Source organism: Phyllobates terribilis, unplaced genomic scaffold (genome assembly GCF_046119375.1).
Source record: "Phyllobates terribilis strain yellow unplaced genomic scaffold, ASM4611937v1 Scaffold_1__5_contigs__length_1240528914, whole genome shotgun sequence".
In the NCBI taxonomy this organism is placed as follows: Eukaryota; Metazoa; Chordata; class Amphibia; order Anura; family Dendrobatidae; genus Phyllobates; species Phyllobates terribilis.
Window position 1 is genome coordinate 773504087 of NW_027362761.1, and position 23185 is coordinate 773527271.

The 23185-nt window shown below is 40.3% G+C and overlaps 1 protein-coding gene across 1 annotated transcript in view; it reads left to right on the plus strand.

Moving 5' to 3' along the window:
- Window positions 1-23185, plus strand: part of KCMF1 (potassium channel modulatory factor 1) — a 74687-nt gene that overhangs the window by 34863 nt on the left and 16639 nt on the right. Inside the window, exons 2-3 of the mRNA XM_073636991.1 lie at window positions 15911-16078; window positions 16928-17067. Coding sequence (XP_073493092.1) covers window positions 15911-16078; window positions 16928-17067 — 308 coding nt within the window. The remainder of the gene's footprint in view (window positions 1-15910; window positions 16079-16927; window positions 17068-23185) is intronic.

Genomic DNA, 23185 nt, shown 5'->3' on the forward strand with positions numbered 1-23185 from the left:
AGTAAGGCCAATTTTTAGAGTGTGTGCTTTCATTTTTTTTTTTGTGGATAGATCAGAGACCCATTACAATGTGCTTTTTCGTGTATCATTTTTTTGCGGATTGTCTGCAAAAAAACAAAACATGCCCTACTTTTTGATCTGTGTTGAGGATACATCAAACACCTCAATGCAAGTCAATGGTCTTATGATAAAAAACAAACAAAACTGAGTACATGGATGTCATTCATGTGCTGTCAGTGTTTTACTTTTTACTAGGTAGGAGAAGATGACCTTTTCTTTCCCATACAAGAATAAATCTATGCTGCAAGGATTGTAAAATTTGTTAGTTTATTTTTCCTTTCATCATAAGGATTAGGCCGGATGGAGGCGGTTGTGGTTTAGAAATTCATTTTTAAATAGATGCCTAATTTTTGCATGAAAACTGCTTTCACCCAAATATTTTTAGTTCTCCGAAAACAAAAATCAAGTGTTCATTTAACAGTAGCTGTACTCTTCCGGCCTCATGCTTGGGTCTGGTTCAGATGTGCTTATTTCACGGTCCATATACAGACCTCAATGCCCCAGATTTTCCACTCAATCAGGCATTGTGGCCCATGTACGAACGGTGAAATATGCCCGCTTGAACTACCATATAGAAATTATTTTTTTTTTTACTCACGTCATCCTTGTGCAATCCATTTTTTTTACAGCAGCAGCTATTAATCAATTACGAGACCATTTACAGTTTCCTATGTTACAGAATTGCAATGTACCTGTAAAAATCAGATTCTATACTGTGACATCCAATTTTTTTTTAATTTGCTCATCCATAGACTTGAATGGGTACGTTTCATCCCAATTACGAAGGGAAATTGTGCATGCTGCGTTCCCCCCCCATATTCCAATTCAGTCGGTGGGAAAAAAAAATCATTCATCTGCGCTGCCCCATTGAATAACATTGGTCCGAGTGCATTCCGTTTTTTTCATGGACTGCACTCGAGCTGAAAATATGGTCATGTGCACAAGCCCTTACAGTCATTGTTCTTATGTTGCTGCTTTCAAGTACAATTACGCAAAGGTCAAATTGTGCCAAGTGAGCACACTTCTGATTCATGGGCTGCTGTGAAATTGCGCCATCATTTAAGTATATGTACACTCACCAGAGAAATTGTTGTGACCACAACACTTAAATCTTTAGGTTTTGTATTTTTCTGTGACTTTTGTGTTGCTGTTGTAACAAATTTCAGGAGACAATGCGACCACTTAGGGTATGTGCTCACAATCAGGAAATGCTGTGTGCTTATGCAGCGTCAAACCCATAGCGGCCAGATGTTACAGCAATGGTGGATGGGATTTCTAGAAATCCCATGTCCACTATGCGTTCATCTGAGGCTGAGGATCACCTGCAGAAACTGACATGCGGCGCGTCTTTCAGGACCACAGCATGTCCATTTCTCTTGTGGGTCCGTCCGCATGTGGACTTTCCCCATAGACTAGCATCAATGGTGAAAGTCCGCATGTGGGAAAAAAAAAATTGCGGCTGCTCATTTGCATAATGAGGGTGGTGTGACTATTCTGCAGCGTTGGGGCTGCAGCGGCTCCTGATCGTGGGCACATTCCCTAACATGCTTCAATGTTACCTCTGTAATACAGCGCAGTAGTCTGATTTTCTCTTTTGTACAGACACTATTTTTCTTTCTTTTATTGTTTTCTTGTTTCCACTAGTATTCATTCACAGAAGGGGTGGGAAATGAAAGTTTCCTCTATCCTCTTTTTTTCAGCTATTTATTTACAGTTTTGATCCATGTTTTGAAGTTGATAGATTGGCACAACACTTGTAAATCTTGCAGACACATTTGCAACTTCCGGATAGCTAGTCAACTGTACCTGGTGGGAAATTTGGGGTTTTAGCTGCTTATGCCTTTTCGATTGCTATCATGACTCTCAGGCCACGGCCCCACTATCAGTATTCGATCAGTATTTTTTCTCAGGAGTGGGAGCCAAAACCAGGTGAGGAACAATGAGACAAAAAGTATAATAGAAACAAGTCACCAATTCTGCATTTATCACCGACTCCTGGTTTTGGCTCCCACTCCTGAGAAAAATACTGACCAAATACTGATAGTGGGGCCATGGCCTAACTATGCGACAATGATTATGTTCCCATCTCTTTAGATCTAGGACAGCCCAAGTAGCTGTGGGACTTTTGCAGAGTGTGATCATACATACACAGTTACAATACCCGCTTTGAGAATGTTTTGAGCCATTCAGGGTTTGGTAGATCCCATCAGCGCTTTTTGCAATATAGCCACAACTGTCTCTTATAGATACAACATAGTAGTAAGGGTTTCTTGGGAGGGGAATATTTTGGCCTAGTTTATCTGTAAATGATCATGAAAGTAAAACACCCGGCTTATTAAAAGGTTAGAAACCACCTCAAGACTTTCTGTATACTGATTTAGAATAATTTATTGGAGAACAAAATACATTTTTATTTTATGGAACATTTAATGATAGAATGGCCAATAAATGTGATTAGAGAAGTGATATTGGAACCTGTTTCCCTTTCATGTACTCTATTCTTTATTAAGAAGTCCACAATATGTGTATGGTCTGACTCCTGTAAGGCTCTTGCACTTTGGTCAGTATCTGTAATCCAAAACCAAGAGTGGAGCATAAAAGGAGAAAATGTAGAATGTAAAGCTGTAGTACCTCTTCTGTGTCTTATTATCTGGTTTTAGCTTACAAATGATGTAAAATGCTGTCATGTGAATTTGTCCTTTTAAGTAGGTATTCTAGTTATACTAAGTTACTACCTATCCTTAGATAATACGAGAACTGATAGTCTGTATTCACACCAGGGCTGTGAAGTCGGTAAGCCAAACCTCCGACTCCTCAGTTTCCACGACTCCGACGATGATGGCCTTCTAAAAGTCTTGGCTTCTTATTTTTTTTCCATAGGTATGATAGTTTTGCTTTATGTCAGAACTTTATTGGAGCCAGGTAGCTAGAGAACCTAAAAATTTGAATTGTTGAGGTGCAAATTAAATTATTTTTTTTTAACCGGCAACGTTGTACAACAGGCATGGTATATTCATCTATTTTAACTTGACCACATTAGAAGAGGGATGTGACCTAAAGTGGAAGAAAAGGAAGCTCAAGAGCCTAATTTTAGTGGTACAGTACTCTTCCCTTCAGGGCTCATTCAGACCAGACCAGTTTTTCTGGTATGAGATCTATCTGTGATATCTATTGTGATATTCACTATTGATATGTATAGCACAAGCAATCAGACAATCGCAGCTTGAAGTCTCCTAAAGCGGACTAACAAATACAGAAAAAAAATGAAAAAATAAAAAAACACAAATTCAAATCGCCCCCCATTTAAAAATAAAACTATTAAAAAAAAATGCACATTTGGTATTGCTGTGATCGTAAAAGTCCAATCTATCAAAATATGAAACAAATTAATCCTGTCTGAAAAAATGGCATAACGAAAATAAAATCAAAACATCAGCATTACAAATTTTTGGCTGCCGTAACAGTGTGATAAAATTCAATAAGAGACTATCAAAACATCTTATCTACCCCAAAACGATATCCGTAAAAACGTCATCTTAGGGTGAAAAAAAGAAGCCCTCGCACAGCCCCATATCACGAAAAATGAAAATGTTATGGGTCTCGAAAAATGGCGTATGGTCCTGGAGAATCATATTGCCAAGTCAGTTTTACCGTATAGTGAACTTGATAAATAAAAAAAAAAAAAATGGGGTAATTGCACTTTTTTTGCAATTTTAACGCACTTGGATTTTTTTCCCCCACTTTCCAGTGCATCACATGATAAATTGAATGATGTCATTCAAAAGTACATCTCGTCCAGCAAAAAATACAGGGCCTTTCATGGCTAGGTCAGTGTAAAGATAAAAAAGTTATGGCTCTTGGAAGAAGGGTCGGAAAAAAAACGGAAAATTGCCAAGTGGAGGAAGTGGTTAAAGGAACCTGTCACCAGAAGAAACTATTAACCTGCCTGGCGCCTGCACTAATCCGAGCGCTGCGGAGATAAAATGAATTTTATTTCCGTCAGCAGCGCTCCGGTTTCAGGCATGGTGGCGGCGCTGGTTCAGTCAACACTCAGAGGATACAGAACGGAGGCTGTAACTGTCAGTGACTGACAGCCGAGCCCCAGTGCAGAGCCAGTGTCAGTCAGGGCTGGGGGTGCAGTTATAGCCGGCACTCTCTATACTTAGAGCGGTGACTGAACCCGTACTGGGGCCGCCCCTGTTTCTGAAACCCGAACGCTGCAGTGGGACTTCCTACGGTTTTGGATTTTCTGTGGTCATGAGAGGAAGGGAACTGTCAAATTCAAGAGCACATATCTTACTGCTTTTAGCTGTTACCACTATTGGGACTCCTATTTAATTTGCTGTTCACGCGTATCTTTTAGAATTGCACAGAACACATTTATTTGGCACTTTCCAACTGTTTGATAGAGTGTGGCACATTGCTGTGGCTGTAGTTGGAACTGTTGTTACTACCTGCTTATTACGTCAGAAAGCCTTTTGCAATGGTCATCTATTTCTGCATTCTAAGGCTATGTATGTGCCCACGATCAGGCTATAGCAGCGCTTTGGACGCAGCATATTTTCGCTGCGTTCTAATCATGCAGGTAAATCCGCATGTGTTCAGTGAGCCACACAGATTTTCCGCACCCTATACACTTTATTGGGGAAATTCTATTGCGGAGACTATTATTATTTTTTATTAGTAATAATAATAATAATAATATTATTGTGTCTCTGCAACAGACTGTAAAGCCGCGCCGCAGGTGAGTTTACCCGGCGTCAGATTGAAGCACAGTGGGCATGGGATTTCAATAAATCCATCCACTGCTTCTGAACGCAGCGCAGGTGAGCTACGTCCAAAACGCTCTATTACAGATCGAAGCCGACTTATATTCTTGGAGCCACCATGTGGGATGCACACACTGGACACTGCTTCTTCATTTGACCGTGGAGCAGCAAATATCTACACAGTCCAGCGTATCTGTGGAAGAAAGGGCAGTTAGTCACTCTAGTTTAGCACTCAATTATTATTTTATTTCTGTAGGGATTTTGCTGACTGTCTCTACAGCGTTAGAGAGGTGAGATGAAGCCTGCACTGCCCCAATTTTTCTAGATTAAAAGCGAATCTGTCAGCAGGTTTTTGCTATGTAATCTGAAGACAGCATGCTGTAGGGGTTAAAGCACAGATTTCAGTGATCCAGGTTTTGTTTGCTTACAATGATTGTTTTAACACCTGTAACTTATCATTGCAACTAGCTGGTCACCATGAGGCCTGGTCCCCACACACCTCCATCTGTGACAGGCACCTCACGGTCTATGGACATTGTATATATAGAGACTGGTGGGCGGGGTTCGCTTCCTCAGCTCTGCTTTTTTGTGAAATCTAAAAAATGTGTCAGAACAGCTGCACCCAGTAATCTAAGTGATACAGCATTGGATTCAGCTTCCCTTTACCTACATCATGCTGCTCTCGGATGAGGTAGCAAAAACCTGTTGACAGATTCCCTTTAAGAAATTCCCTGATGACTACATTGTTGCTTCATTGTCACTATCAGGGAGAGCCAAAGCAGTTCTCCAGTGCAAGGTCATCTTGTAACTCACCAGTCTTCTATGAGCATAACATTGGAGATTGGGGAAAGATTGGATTTTATTTTGTGGTTAATCATAGCTGCCTTCAGAACAGTTAGGGTACGTGCCCACGATCAGGAATAGCAGTATTTTCTGGACGCGGCTCTCCTGCGCTGTGTCCAAAACACTGCGTTCTACAATACAAACACAGTGGATGGATTTATAGTAATCCCCTGCCCACTGTGCTTCTATTTAAGGCTTCGTAAACTCACCCGTGGAGCGGATTTACAAGCTAGTACAAGTGACGCTAGACTCTGCAACAGAAATTTCCCCCATAAAATGTATTTGATGCGGTAAATCCACATTGTTCAATGAACACATGCGGATTTACCTGTGTGATTAGAATGCAGCGTTTTGGAAGCAGCGAAAATACGCTGCGTCCAAAGCGCTGCTCTAGCCTCAAGGTATGTCCACACAGAACTTGTGCTCAATGCCAACTAATAATAAAGTGGAACTAAAGAAGGTAAGGAGCCTGTCCACATTACAAATATACAGTATCAATTGTATGAATGTATGAGACAAATGATCCATTAGGCCACCATGGTGGTACGGTAATGCAAAATTCTAGCAAATGTTATTGGCAATTCTGGGATTCCATCAAACTATTAAAACCAATTAGAATGCACCAAGTGCAAGTCGACTATCGAGAGGGCAGTACAAAATAAGTACCGAGCCCCTTTGACCTGAACCCCAGCCCCCCTCCCCTAACAAATTCAATACCGGATAGATACAAGAAAATGTAGAAAAAAATGTAAGAAATGAAAATGTACTAGGGTGAGGAACGCTTGGAGTCTATGGATGCTGTCACAACCCAGGTTTGTTTTTGTGTTTTCACTCTAGTTGTTATTTACTTGCCTTCATTTCTGTTGTAGATACTATAGCTTGGATTCATTTCACTTCTTTACTTGTACACTTGTGTCTGGCATTGATTATGTTAGAGGGGTGAAGGTTAGGAGGGGCAGGTTGGTACTTGTTTTGTATGGTCTACTTATTAGGGGAAAAATTCTTTCCTGTGTCCACATACGGCAGTCAGACTACCGTAATTCTCTGGATCAACTTTTTATCACTGAATCTTGGTGCCCATAACCTGTAATGTTATATTTTACTATATATGTAAAGATATCCTGGCCTCATTGGAACTTTTTAGTGAATCAATCATTACAACATCATGTGCCAGAGAGTTCCATATCACTGCTCTTACAGTAAAGAATCTCTGCCTATGGTGATGATTAAACCTTCTTCCTCTAGATGTAGAGGATGCCTCCGTGTCACCGTTGCAGGTGTAGTTGTAAAATGTCCATTAAAAATATCAGTACTGTCCAATCATATTTGTGTGTTATAATAAGCATTATTTGCAGCTGCTGTGCTAGTTCACTCAGCGATGAGCTCCTGCTATGTAGTCTTTGATATTCATGAGTCCTAACTATCCCCTCCACCCCTGATCAGCAGCTTTACTGCCTATGCACAGTGTCAAAGAAAGCTGTCAATCATTGGTAGAGGTGAGACTATATAGAGCTCATAACTGAGGACTAGCAGAACTGCTGCAGATGAACCAGTGACATCAAAACTACAGGAAGGAGCCCAATAAGTAACCCAGCATGGGAATTGGGGTCTTAGCCCCTATTTTATTCTGCCCTCAGATTGCAAAGTGTAAACCTGGTGTCTTGTAAACAATCACGTTGATATAAAATATTTGATATTGTTTAGTTACACCATATATAGTTTTGTCCAGAAGTATTTAGACAATGGCACACATTTTTACAATTTCGCCCCTGCAGTCCAGCACAATGGATCTGAAACAACCTATTTTTCGATATTGCACTACCACCCCCACCCTTTTCAAAGACCGATACATTTTTATATTTTGCTGCCCTAGCCGTATGAGGACTTGTATTTTGAAATAAAAGGTATGAATTACACCATTAATTTTACCTTGCAATGTACTAGAAAACAGGAAAAAAACAAAAATCAAAGTGGAAAATGGTAATAAGTCATTTTGTCATTATTTTTTGGGGTTTTGATTTTACTGTATTCATTGTAGAGTAAAAGTGACTTGGAAACAAGATTCTACTTACGATATACCGTCTTTTTGTCTATAGAGCTGAGCTATGTGAGGGCTTGGTTTTTGTGTGGCAAGCTGGTTTTTTTTTTTTTTTTATACCCTTTTTTTGGTATACATCATTTTAATCCGTTTTCATTGTGTTTTTTTACAGAGCTGTGACGACAAAAAAAAAACCAGAATTCTGGCTTTTCTACTTTTTTTTTTTTTCATTGCATCATTTACCATTTGGGTTAATATTTTTTATAGATCAGACTTGTGTGGACTTGGCGTTAATCAAATATGCTGATTTATTTTTTTTAACATTTCTTGTTAATGGCGAGGAAAAGTCGGGGAGAGGGGGAGATTAATAATAATTTTTTTCTTCTTTTTCAACTACATGTAATCCTATACTTTTTTTTAGTCCCTTAGCTTAGCAGACTCAAACCTGTGATCATCTTCTCCCTTGTTCTTGCATGTTCTGTTAATACAGGCAAAATGACGTTCCCTTATGAAACGGTGCCACAGGAGGACAAAGATGGCAGCTGATTGCACTATTTAAATGTCACTGTCAGTGACTGAGTGGCATTTAAATGGTTATTGCTCTAGTCGCTGCCATTACAGCAGAATGCTGGCTATGTATCTTCCGGTTATGGTGCGGACTCATCACCCGAGTCTAGTTCTTATACCGTCACCCTCCATGTGACATAGTATTACTTCACATGTTGGTTGTGGATTTACATGTGATAGAAGTGTAGATTTTAAGCTTTAATTCAAGAGGTTTAAAAAAAAAAAAAATTTTAAAGGGGTTTTACATTTTCAGAGAACTCATGTCCACTGAATAAACTGTGCTTGCATCAAGACTCTGCTGGTACTCCCGGTATTTATTGTTTGCAGTGCTAATGTTATGTTGCTAGCGCTGCAGCCAATCCTTGGCCTCAGCAGGCAGAGCTGCTGATCTTGGTTATTGGCTGAAATGCTGTCAACATGTCAGTGCTGCAGTCAGGACACCAGGAGTAGTGGCCAAGACTAAGTGCTGGTGGGCAAGTAAAGGAAAATTTGAAGAAAACAAATAGATGATTGCATTGCTTTTTCTGTATTGAAATATTTGGCAATATCCATCATTGTCCGGCCCAGATCCAGCCAAATGCTTCTGAGCTGGTATGATGGCACTTTGCAATATATGTGGCTCTCTAAAAGTCAATTCTCACTGCAGAACCGGCCGCTCTTTTTAGGTGTTATTGAGCAAAGTCTAACTTGGTCCTTGAGTGTTACCAGTTGTTTGTATCCATATTACTTCCATCAGGACATCTCTTGGCTGCACACTTTGACAATGATACATCCACCTACAGAGTGGCCTTGACTTGGATTTGTTTTGAAGTTATTTTAGTTTATATAGAAGTAAAAAAAAAAAATTCTTCAATCATCCCATTTAGTTGTCCTCCATATTTTCTTGGCTTATTGGTGTTAGAGGTCACAAATGAATTCCTACTTTAAGAATGTGCCAAGTTGTTAATTTGGCCTCTCCTAAAACTCGTGCCGTCTCTCGGTCACTTGCACTGACATTGCTTTGGATTGCGTATATAATTTTGGTAGCAATGATCAATCACCAAATGTGAATTAAATACTGGCAATCCACTATATCATATTAAAGGGTTTGTTCATATTTGCACTGCTAAAGCAATAATATAATACGTACTATTCTTTCCGTTCTGCACTGCATTTCTGCAGGTATACAGTTTACGTTGGCTGCAGACGTCGCAGCCCATTTACCACACAAGTCCTCTGTCACCACTTACTGTCCTAGGAGATATACAGCCCAAGACTGCTGACAGTGATTGCAGATGTCAAATGTATATAGACTGTGTTTTATCAGTGTAGCTACCTCTCTGCAGAGCTTCACATAAGGCTACATTCACACATCTGTGTGTCACTGTCTGATGCATGGGACTGGCCACAATGTCTCCTGACCGGGATTTCTCGCTCTCATAGGCACATTCACCTGTCCAGTCGACCTGTGGCGTGGCTGGTCCATACTGACCGTGACACACAGATGTGTACATGTAGTCCAACTTGAATTATCCTTTTATTATTACATCACAGAATAGGTCTGCACTGAAGTCAGGAGGAGCTGGACACTGTTGTCCCCTCCCCTCTGAAACCACTTGCTACACTTCTGGGTGTAGAAGCTGACTATGTCGCCTAGATAATAACAGCGTCCATAGTGTGCAAAAATAGACATTATTATTTAAAATTACAAGCAGATTAGAGCGATGTGTCAGAAGCCAGACCTGTCAGCTCAACCCAGGTCTGTCAGCGATGTGTCAGAAGCTGACAGGTCTGGCTTCTGACACATCGCTATACAGGTATTTTACCAACACTTTACATGTCTTGTTTTGGGTCTAGAGAACAATGTGGATGTACAAAAGTACATTACTTTTCCTGTTATAGCATATCAGTGACTGATTACTTGTTACCAATGCATATGTGTTATCAAATGGATATTGTCATCCTTTAGATATATTTATGGTTGTCATATGTACTTTTCACCTAGTCCACCTGTGTGCTCTCTTTTTTTCATATGGCAATTGCTGCTGATGTTTTTATTCCACTCTAATCTGCTTGTAATTTTAAATAATAAAGTCTATTTTTGCACACTATGGACGCTGTTATTATCTAGGCGACAGTCGTCTCTCCCCCCATTGTTATGTAAGATGATCTGTCTTGTAGATGGTCCTAAATCTGACAGCCACTAATATTATATTATACACATGAACATGTTTAGTGTTTATACACCTGGCTGATTTCTGTTAGTTATCTTGGGTGTAGAAGCTGCAGTGCCGTGACAGGAGGCAATGGTGAAAGGGGAACTTCTGCATAGTTGGTGTGCATGTGCAGCACTGTGGTCAGGGTCCAGGCAGTGCTCACTCTGGCCAAGTGAGTGCTGTCAATCAGAGTCAGGGAAGTGCTCAGTATGCAGAGGTGTAACTGTGCACTAAGCTCTTGAATCAGCTGTGCTGGCTGGAAGAACTACAAGTGCAGAGCTATCTAGCGAGGCTGCTGAGCGTACAGAGGAGGCAGATAAGTGCATAGTTAAATGCAATATCATAGGTAAACACAAGAGCATAGTTTGGTGTTTTTCTGCTTTTACCTGTATTGTCTATCCCCATTTAATATGTGCTCCATGGACAATGCTACCAGGTGTGCGTCTTGTGAGCTGTATGCAAGCCTTGAACAGCCGTTTGAGGGTGAATATGTTTGCGCTCGATATCAGCGAGTTACATGTTTGGAAGCCCAGATAGGCCTAGTGCCCACGAAGCAGAAATGCTCTGGATTTTTTCTGCATGTCCCATGCATGCTGTTTTTACATGCGTTTTTCCTGCCAGGTAGAAGTGTTTGTCAAGTGTTTTTGCATGCATTTCTGTATGCGGGTTGTAAAGCGCTTTTCCAAGTGATTTTTAGCATCACTTGGAAAAGTGCTTGACAACTTCTAACCGGCATGGATTTATATAGTGTGACCAAGTTAATAGGTTAAAAAATTAATATAAATGGTAAAAAACAAACAAAAAAAACCATTATATTCACCTTCCGATGGCCCCCAATCTTTTCCCCAGTGCGTCCGGTGTCTTGGGCTGCTCGCGATGGTGTAAAAGGACCTTCCATGACATCATTTAGTCATGTGACAGGTCACGTGACCACCGACTTCAGCCGTCGGGGTGCCAGGACGCACTGTACAGGAGACCGGGGGCCATCAGAAGGTGAGTATGTGTTTATTTTTTTATTTAAAATTCTTTTTTTTTTTTTTTTACAGGTTCTATGGTACCCGGGTCTGGATGAGAGTCTCCTCTTCTCCAGAACCGGTTACCATCCTCGCATTGAATCGCTTAATATCCGCATGTGCACATGTAGTCATGTGGATATTAAGCGATTCAATGCAAGTCAATGGTGGCAATTACGCCGCTTTTCCGCAAAAATAATGGACATGCTGCTGATTTTTCCGCAATGATAATCCGCAGCGGAAATTTCCGCAGCATGTGCACAGCACATGCGGATTATCATTTTTGACCATGGGGCACGTATTACCAAGCGGTTTTTAAGCATTTTCGCTGCATAATTCCGCGGCAAAAACACTTGAAAAACGCGTAGTGGGCACGCAGCCTTACTGGATCTATATGTGCAGCTAGCAACACTCAGGAGCATTGTAAACCTGGAGAGGAGTTTAGAGCTCACTGAGCATGCGCTGGCTGGGGCCAGTGATATGGAGGAGGGGAGAGGTGGGGTACACCAGGACCCAGAAGTACGTAGCTGGGTAAATGTTACAAGAAGGGCTAGGAGGAAAAGTGCCAGGGAGCCCAGTCCTGATCTGGCATAACCTAGTAAATATGCTTGTTTGGCTGATATTAAGAATGCAGGCCCAGGACTGGGATCACGGCAGCAGGACTTTGCTCCTAGCAAGCAAGAAGACGACTGCTGTAGGAAGGAGGGAAATAAGAGTGCAGCAAAGGCTGTGAACGCAATATCAGAGTTTTGTGGTAACTGGTGAAATTTTTGGGAAATTATCTGTTGGTCTTGGTGGGTTACTGCTGTCTAAACAAGAAAAAAAGGGGTAGCCTGTGATTGGTTCATGTGACCAAGTGTGTGTGTGTGTGTGTGTGTAAGACTTGTTTGTTCTAGAATCTTTGGGGCAAAGCGTGCAAGGAAGCCCCCACTTTTGCATATGTTATGTAAAGAGTATTCAAACTAACTACAGCAGTGAAATGTATACTGCTAGTATTATTGTTTTTTTAGAGGCTAAGTCCCTTACATAACTGTTTAATTAGTTCAATTTCCATTTCGGGGTGACACTCCCCTTAATAGAAGGGAACCTATTTCATGCCAAATTGAGTGTTAGACTTCATGCATTAGATTCTATTACAAATCTGTGTTGTGCAGTGATGTAATATGGCAATTAGAGTAAGGTCCTATTTACCTCTATATCTGGATATGAATAAATAAATTTGACAGTCACCCGACTGTCCATGCTTCTAGTTATTCCCTCTAGGAGCATGGAGACTATCTCCTACAGCACTGAGCGAGCACCATACAAAGCCTTTGTGACTCCTTAGTAAGGGGAGATGTAGTGTCCACTCCCTAGTAGTCATGAGGTCTTAGTTAGAAAAAGTGTGGGTTATCGTTGTTTTTTCAGTGGTAAAAGCAGGAAAAAAACCTGCTCAAAAGAATGCACATGTTCATTGCTATGTAAAAATGATTTGCTGTCACATGTTCAGACTTTTAATTTTCTTTTATACACTGAAGGCTTTCAAAAGACACCCAGCAGCTAATAGAAGGCAGCGTACAGTCTCCAGGCATCTCCCACTAGTAAGACGCTCATTCCTTACAATACAAGTAAACGGGAAGGCTAAAAGATACTCAGCAAGTGCCCGGGCATAGTTTTTGTAATTTTTTTTTTCTTAGCATTTCCACAGCAAAAAAAAAACTAGTTTTTTTTTTTTCCCATTGCTTAATGGAATTCAAAAATTCTGAAAAACACAAACCAAACACTAGAAAACTAAAAACCTCCTGTAGCAAAAACAACCAAAATTAGTGAGAGACCCTTCAGGTTTTAAAAATAAATAAATCCAGAGAACAAAAGCAATTCCTGAGGAGTATTCAGCTGTGAAACTAGTTGTTTTTAAACGGCAGGTAAGAGCACAGTGTGAACGTATCCTAATGATGCCTTTTCCTACCAAGATTCAGTAGTCCCAAAAACCTATCTTCACATGTGCTTATTTTTTTCAAGGAAAGGCATGAAAAAAACTACTTCAGTTGTAAAGGAAGACTATGCTTTCAAGACTTAGAGCTTGCTGCATGTTTTTATTATGTTTGTTGCAAAGTAGCAAACACCATAATGGAAACAAGTGGGGTGCTTCTAATTCCATATGCATCCAATGAGTAACAGATCTATCATCGGTGTCGCTCTGAACATAGAACCGACACATGTAGTTGAAAAAACGTAGGTGTGAACGGAGCCTAATAATACTTTTTATGCAGGTTAATTTCAATAAATGCAATTTTGACATTAAAGGCCATTAAAGGCATTTTGCCTGTTATGAGTGCTTTTTCTCATTGTGTATATGTTGATGACAAAGTTGTTAAAAATCATTAAATTGACATAAATACTCGACTAATTGGAAGGAGAATGAGTAAGAATCCGTTGCACCTCTGCAGGTCACGATGACAGAAGTGACTAGTTTATTGCTGGGTGGCTGGCTAGGGCTTGTTTGAGGCATCATTATTGTAGCAAGCTCCTTTGTCCATTACATTCCATTGTGGGCTTCGTTTCCATGGCTAAAACAGACTGTACCTACTCAACCTGCTGGTCCGCTTGTACAATTATTATCCAGTGCCACAAAGTCCAGGAAAACATTCACATACAGAATATGCAGCAAGAGAAGTAAAAAAAAAAAAAAAAAAAAAATATTGATATATTAAAAAAATTTCTTACCTGTTAAATTCCTTGCTGATATTCCGGTGATTGATGGTCAATTTCCTGGAACAGTAACACGCTGTACAACCACAGGAGGTGATTGGCTGCTGCGTTTATGTGAATAAAAGCCACATTAAGTAAAGAAGTTAGGGAAGTACGAATCAAATTACAGGACACTAGTCCAGCAACCACGTCTGTAGTCTGAGCCTGCCAGACTGGCCCTTCAATCTGCCTACCTGCTGGCATCCCTGGCTCCTCTTTTGATTTGTAGACCTGGCGTGATGTCATCATTGTTAACCATGCATGACTTTGTACCAGGACTACAAATCAAGAGGAGCCATATGCCATCACTATTTTGAAAAGCTACATTATATTTAATGATGCTCTTAACCATATAAATACAATGATGGCTATGGATATACCTGGGTGCAGATGTTCAATTAAACTGCTCATTAAATAATGGAAAGATGCATTGATTTCTGGGAAATTTTCTTCTAGTACTTACAGCTACTGGAAGACAGAATGTAATCATACAGAGAATACAAAATGAACCGTGGCCTTAAAGGGGCTGTTCCGCCTTAAGCTACAAGTCTGAAGTCACTCTCTGCCCCCAGACTTGTTAATCATCATATCATATGCACACTGTGAGGATTCTTTGGTGCCAGAGTCGGGAATGGGCAGGCACATGACCGCAAGTGTGCAATTTGCATTGAGCGAGGCCGTGCCCGACCATTTGGATCGTGACCACGTGTATGCAATTCACATACTTCTCCGTCATTGGAGAATCCTCAAAGTACACAGTGCATGCGATGTGAGGATTTGCAAGTCTGCAGTCACCTAATGTGACTGCAGACTTGTAGCCTAACGCTGGACAACCCCCTATAAATTAAAACAGAGTACCTACTCGAGTTGCAGCTGCCCCACTCATTCTGGGATTACTTTTTTATGCTTCTCCGTCCCAAAGTTGTACACCCCTCAGTGATAACAGACTATATTTTCCCTTCAACCAACTGGGCGTATACCACAGAACTTCTCTGTGGACGTTTGCCTTTTATCCTCTTAAGCTGGCCAATCAACACAGAAGCTCTGTGGTAAGGGAAGATTTGCATGTTTATTGCCGAGGGACATCCCTTTGGAACACACGGGTACAAAAAAAAAAAAAGAAAAACTGTTCTTGAATTATTGTATTAGCAGCAATTAGAGAAGGTACTTAAAATTAAAGAAATAAAAAAATCCAGTAACAGGTCCTCTTTAAGGCCATGGTTATTTTCATATCTGCATCAGAAGCTCCGTTTTATTCCATTTGGTCTCCCAATAGCAGTAAGTTCTATAGGAAAAATACCCAGCAACAGATGTATCCTTACATTATTTATTGTAGCCTGAACGTCTGCTCACTGGCTTATTCACAACCATGATTACATTTATACGATCAATAGTTATTAAAGTGCCACTTTTTAAATCCGTAATAGATTAGGGACATTTTCTATTAGCCAAAGCGGAGAACTGCTGCAAAGAGCATATAATCCTTTAGAGGAAACATGATGGTTATTACATTGACATTGGGTAGTGTGTAATTACTGCTTTTTCCTGAAGGAGGCAGTAATGAAGTGTGCTTTCCTGGGGAATTACAACTGATCATGATGGTCCCAGCAGTCTGTGATTAGAACTCTTTAGGCTTTTTATATTTTCTCGCATGGTTTCTTTTCACTTCTAACCTTCGTGTTTTGTATTATATAGGTGTCAGCTGCGATGCATGTTTAAAAGGAAACTTCAGAGGCAGACGATACAAGTGCTTAATTTGCTATGACTATGACCTTTGTGCATCTTGCTATGAAAGTGGCGCAACAACAACAAGGCACACAACTGACCATCCAATGCAGTGCATATTAACAAGGGTAGACTTTGGTAAGAGTTCTTTTATTACTATTTTTCACCAATGTTGCAAATCCTTGTGAATGCATCCTCTGGCATGCTGGCCCATATAAGATGTGCTCAGTAAATAATAATTTTTCACAATCTTTTATCAGCTCATATTAAAATACCACCCCTCCCTGCTCCACACCCAAATAAACACTTCTCATTGTATTATATTGAAAATGCTTGCAGATGCACGGACACCTGCCTGCTGCCATTCTGGGGCAAGCTCTGCACTGATGTTGAATTTATCCATATTTGAAGGAGACTGTCCTGGCACCTGCTATACTTTTTTGGATGCCCTGAAGTAGTCTTCACATCCGTTGAACCACTCTCCTTGAATGGTGTTAAGTAATTGTTTTCATGGCAAGGACTTGGCAATTTTTTCTAGTTCATCTGACCACTTCTCATAGCAATCTAGAGTTAATACAAATTACCACCATAAAAACTGAAGCATAAAACTTTGTGAAAACCAAAATTTGTGTCGGTCTTGAAACTTTAGTCCCGGACTGTGTGTGTCCTAGGCTAGATTCTTCAGCAAACAGAATTGTGACATCTTCACTGCCATTCACTAGTTTCTCTTGAATTTTTTGGGTATTATAGTAGTTTTTGTTTCTCATATAAAATTTTTTTGTTAAAGGACAATTTATGTGAGAAAAAGACCACTGCTTGACAGCCTTATGGGCAATATCTGTAGTTAGGTGGGAACACCTCAAATATGAATCCAATATATTCTGTGGCAATCTAAATTATGACTACGTCCTGTTTCTAAGTCATTTTGTCCCTCATCATTTTGACCGTATGTTCATTTTCAGCAGCAGATATCTATTTTCTTCACAGACTTATACTATGGTGGGGAAGCTTTCTCAGTCGAGCAGCCACAGTCTTTTACTTGTCCTTATTGTGGTAAAATGGGTTATACTGAGACCTCTCTACAAGAGCATGTAACTTCAGAGCATGCAGAAACCTCAACAGAAGTGGTAAGTGGATGCAGTATTATCCTAAATCAAAGCATATCCTAGCTCTGATTCCATTTTTTTAAAACTTATTTATAACTGAATTTTTATTACATTTTTCAAAATAAAATTACAGAATTACAGAATGACACCATAGAATTCAAAATATTAGCAAACAGTGTTGCATAGTTTGACTTAATAATCAGTAACAATGAGTAAACTCAACACTGAAAAGTTCACATCTTACAATTAAACATGGACAATAACCGGACAGGACAAGACAGTGATACAGAAGGAAGGAAGGAAGGTGGAGAAGAATTGAAGAGCAGTTCTGGTTCGACACCTACTACATAGCCTACTTTTTGTAACCTTGTGCATTAATAGTCCTTTTGTGCCCAGTATGTGTCCCCGTGGCCCCAGATCGCCTCAAAGCGCTTGGTTGTGTAATTTAATAGGATTATGATATATTCCATGCTTTGCACATCCTATATGCGCATGTGTAACTCTGATAGCATGTAAGTGGAGGTTGACTCTACACCTAGCAGCAGTGGTCATGTGAAGTAAGTTATTGGACTTTACGACTGATTTGAAACGGTGGGATATTAACCCCTTTAAAGCCCATAACGTACTAATACGTGTCTGTGTCCTGGGACTTAAGAGCCTGACCCGTATTAGTACGTCATGGCGATCGCACACAGGCTGTGCGGGCTCGATCGCCGCCGGGTGTCAGCTGATTGTCACAGCTGACACCCGGTGCTATGTGCAGGGAGCGGTCCCACACCGCCCCCGGCACATTAACCCCCGCAATGCTGCGATCGACTTCGATCGCAGCATTGCGGGGGTCAAAGAGGAGGTGATCGGTATACTCACCTTCTCTTCCGGCCTCCAGCGCTGTCTGCCGCGGCTTCCCGGGTGTTGCCATGACGACCCGATGTAGTCATGACAACATCCGGGTCACCAGACAGCAGGAAGATTTTTTTGGTCATGCGCAGTACATGACCAAACTATCTTCTCACTGTGCAGCGCTGACAGCCTGCATGGCACAGGGATGGTGCTCCATTCCTGTGCCATGCAGGCGATCAGAGTAAAAAAAGTGAAAGTCCCATAGTGGAACAAAGTAAATAAAAAAACTGTCAAAGTGAAAAAAAATAAAAATAAATTGTAAAAAAAAAAAAAAAAAAAATACAACAAAAATATAATGTACCCATCAATAAATATTATTATGAAGAAAACAGACAAACAATAAAAGTACACATATTTGGTATCACCGTGTCCGGACCGACCTGACCTATAAAATTGTCCCACTAGTTAACCCCTTCAGTGAACACGGTAAAAAAAAAAGCGAAGCAAAAAACAATGCTTTATCATCATACCGCCAAACAAAAAATGGAATAACACGCGATCAAAAAGACGAATATTAATAAAAATGGTACCACTGAAAACGTCATCTTGTCCCGCAAAAAACAAGCCGCCATACAGCTTCATCAGCCGAAAAATCAAAAAGTTATAGCTCTCAGAATAAAGCGATGCAAAAAAAAAAATTTTTTTCTATAAAATAGCTTTTATTGTGTAAAAGCGCCAAAACATAGAAAAGCTATAAATGTGGTACTGCTGTAAACGTACTGACCCGAAGAATAAAGCTGCCTTATCAATTTTACCATACGCGGAGTAGAATAAAAAAATATAAAAAAAACTATTCCTGAATTGTTGTTTATTCTGCCTCCAAAAAGCTGGAATAGAAAGCGATCAAAAAATGTCACGTGCCTGAAAATGGCACCAATAAAAACGTCAACTCATCCCGCAAAAAACAAGCCATCACATGACTGTCGGCCAAAATATGGAAAAATTATAGCTCTCCAAATATGGCGATGCAAAAACTAGATTTTTACAAAGTATGCGTCTTTTAGTGTGTGACCGCTGTCAAGCATAAAAACCCGATATGATTCTGGTATCTCTGTAGTCGCACTGACCCAAAGAATAAGGTCGTCTAATCACTTATACCGCACGAGGAACGGCGTAAAAATAAACGCTAGGGTTGGGGTTAGGGTTGTGCTAATGTTAGGGTAGGGTTAGGGTTGTTTTTTTTTTTTCAAAAGTTAAAAAAACAAACAAAAAAAACGATATGGCAACTAGTGTTGAACGCTAGTGCTCGCTAATTGAGTTTGCATCGGGTGTTCGGGTATGCATTGAGTATCGCGGCTGCTCAAGTCTCCGCCCCATATGCTTCACGGCCAAAAAAAACCTTGCGGGGATTGCCTGCCATGCACAAGCGATCCCCGCATGTTTTTTTTGGGGTGTCTAATAACGGTGAAACATGCGGGCGGGGACTCGAGCATTTCACTTGAGCACCCGTGATACATGGTGCATACCTGAGTACCCGATGCAAACTCAAATAGTGAGCACTTGCGCTCAAGACTAATGACCACTTATTCAATATGATGACCTAATGTTATCAAATTCTGTGTCGCACCTTTGGGTTCAAAATGTTCACTATACCCCTTGATAAAATCCTTGAGGGGGGTGTAGTTTCCAAAATGGGGTCACTTGTGGGCAGGTTTCCACTATTTAGGCACATCAGGGGCTCTCCAAACGCGACATGGTGTCCGCTCTCGATTCCAGCCGATTTTGCGTTCAAAAAGTCACACCGTGCTCCTTCCCTTCTGAACTCTGCCGTGTGCCCAAACACTGTTTTTTCCCCACATATGGAGTATTGGCGTACTCAGGAGAAATTGCACAAAAGTTTTTGGGGTCCATTTTCTCCTCTTACCCTTTGTGAAAATAAAAAAATTGGGGCTAAAACATCATTTTTGTGGAAAAAGTTTGATTTTTTTTTTATTTTCACGGCTCCTTGTTATAAACTTCTGTAAAGGACTCGGGGGTTCAAGGTGCTCACCACACATCTAGATAAGTTCCCTGAGGGGTCTAGTTTCCAAAATGGTGTCACTTGTGGGGGGTTTCCACTGTTTAGGCACATCAGGGGCACATCCGCTAATTATTCAAGCAAATTTTACAATCAAAAAGTCAAATGGCCCCCTTCGAACCCTGCCGTGCGCCCAAACAGTGGTTTTCCCCCACATATGGGGTATCTGCTTACTCAGGAGAAATAGCACAACAAGTTGCATGGTGCAATTTCTCCTGTTACCCTTATGAAAATGCAAAAGTGGCGGCTGAAAAACATTTTTGTGGGAAAAATGTGAAAATTTTATTTTTACTGCTCAATGTTATAAACTTCTGTAAAGGACTCGGGGGTTCAAGGTGCTCACCACACATCTAGATAAGTTCCCTGAGGGGTCTAGTTTCCAAAATGGTGTCACTTGTGGGGGGGTTTCCACTGTTTAGGCACATCAGGGGCACCCCAAATGCAAAATGGCGTCCGCTAATTATTCAAGCAAATTTTACATTCAAAAAGTCAAATGGCGCTCCTTCCTTTCCGAACCCTGCCGTGCGCCTTTATTAACCCCTGAAGGGTTAATAAAGTTCTTGAATGTGGTTTTGAGCACCTTGAGGGGTGCAGTTTTTAGAATGGTGTCACTGGGTATTTTCTGTCATAAAGACCCCTCAAAGTGACTTTAAATATGATGTGGTCCCTAAAAAAATGGTTTTTGTAAATTTTGTTGGAAAAATGAGAAATCACTGGTCAACTTTTAACCCTTATAGCACCCCAATAAAAAAAAATTTGGGTTGCAAAATTGTGCTGATGTAAAGTAGATATGTGGGAAATGTTATTTATTAACTCTTTTGTGTGACATATCTCTCTGATTTAAGGGCATCAAAATTCTAATTTTGAAAATTGCAAAATTTGCAAAATTTTTGCCAAATTTCCATTTTTTTCACAAATTAAACGCAAGTGATATCAAAGAAATTTTACCATTATCATGAAGTACAATATGTCACGAAAAAAAACAGTCTCAGAATCAGTGGGATCCATTGAAGCGTTCCAGAGTTATTACCTCATAAAGTGACAGTGGTCAGAATTGTAAAAATTGGCCTGATCATTAACGTGCAAACCACCTTGGGTTGTAAAGGGGTTAAGTAGATAAAATTTAGAAGCCCACCCCCCACCAAGACTTGCCACTTCTCCTGGAGCAGTCGGGAATATTAGGATTAAGATTTATGTAATAGGAAAGGAGTGCAATACCAATACATAAGTAGTTTATATTGATTTTTCCTAAAGGTAATGCATGTGGAGGTCTTGGCTGCAATCCTCCATAATCCTTACTAGGCGTGAGAGATACCCCCAGAAAGCTTTCCCATTTGCTCATGTATGAGTGGATCTGGTGATCATCTATACAGGGTTTAAGTAATATCCGATATTAATCCTTTAGTTGAAGCACCAGCTCTACATAACTTTTCAAAGTTGGTAAGTTAGGAGACTTTGAGGGAAGAGAGATGAGAGAACATATAGTGTCTGATTTGCATGTAGTGATAATGATAGTTTAAGAGTATGTTGAAGCGAGATTGTAATGTATGAAAAGGTAGTAAAACCCTCGAAGGCATATCAACTAGGTCTGCAACACTGAAAAGTTGCTTATTAACCCCTTAATGACTGGGCCATTTTCTAGGGGTTTTTTTTTTTTCGTTTTTTGCTCCACTTCTTCCCAGAGCCATAACTTTTTTTTATTTTTCAGTCAATATGGCCATGTGAGGGCTTATTTTTTGCTGGACAAATTGTACTTTGGAACGACACCATTGGTTTTACCATATTCTGTACTGGAAAACGGGGGAAAAAATTCCAAGTGCGATGAAATTGCTAAAGTGCAATTCCACAGTAGTTTTTTTTTTTTTTGTCATGTTCACTAAAATGCTAAAACTGACGTGCCATTATTATTGTCCAGGTCATTCCGAGTTCGTACATACCAAGCATGTATAGGTCCTTTTATTTAAGTGTTGAAAAAAAAATCCAAAGTTTGTTAGAAAAAAAAAATGGCACCATTTTCCAAGGCCCTTAGCGTCTCCATTTTTTCGTGATCTGGAGCTGGGTGAGGGCTTTTCTTTTGCAAGCCGATCTGACATTTTTTTTTATACCATTTTGGGGTAGATCCGATGTTTTGATCGCCCGTTATTGCAATGTAGCGGGAACCAAAAAAAAACGGAATTCTGCTGTTTTTGATTTTTTTTTTTTTTTCATTACACCGATCGGATTAATTATTTTTTTTTATATTGATAGATCCGGCAATTCTGAACGCAGCAATACCAAATATGTGTATATGTGATTTTTTTATTTAATTTGATGAAAGGGGGGTGATTTAAACTTTTTATACTTTTTTTTTTATTTTATTTTAAAGGGGTTGTCCAGTACTATTGATAATGCCCCAATGAATTTTTATGGTGAAAAGAAATATCTTTGTAAACACCTCCCGCTGCTGTTTCTACCTGTGAGCAGCGCGATCACTGTCCGCTCACAGGCATCACATGACACCCCCCCCCCCAAGCTGATGTCACGTCAAGTGAGGCGTGAAATCAGTGCCGCAGTCCCCGCGCGCTTTCCTGATGGATGAGGAGAAGGAAAGCGCGCGGTGGATGCTGCAGCCGTAACTTGACGTGACCTCAGCGGATGTCAGTCGGCTGCAGCCGGGGTCACATGATACCTGTGAGCGGCCAGTGATAGCGCTACTCACAGGCAAGAACAGCAGCGCAAGGTATTTACAAGGAAACTTTCTTTAAACATAAAAATACATTGGGGCGTTATCAATGGTACTGGACAACCCCTTTAATATTTTTAAAACTTTTTTTTTTTTTTTTTTTTACATGCTTTAATAGTCTCCATGGGAGACTATAAGCTAGATTTGTCTGATTGCCTCTGTTACACACAGCCGATGAGCAGATCTCCTGTGTGTAGCGGAATTGCTCACTTGCTATGAGTACCGACCACTGGGCTATCGTACTATTACGGCACATGTCCTAAAGGGGTTAAACCAACGTCCTACAAAACTACTTTTTGAACTATCTGGTATTTCCAGATTAAATAGGCATGATGTCATCGGGGGATGCTCAGACATCAAAGGGAATTTCTTAGAACATGTATCCCGATCATTTTAGTAAAAAGGATTGGACCCAACATGGGAGAATCCAGCTTATTTGATGCAGACACCCAAACGTAAGAATTTGGATGGATTGGGGCTACCACAGATTTTCAATTTCC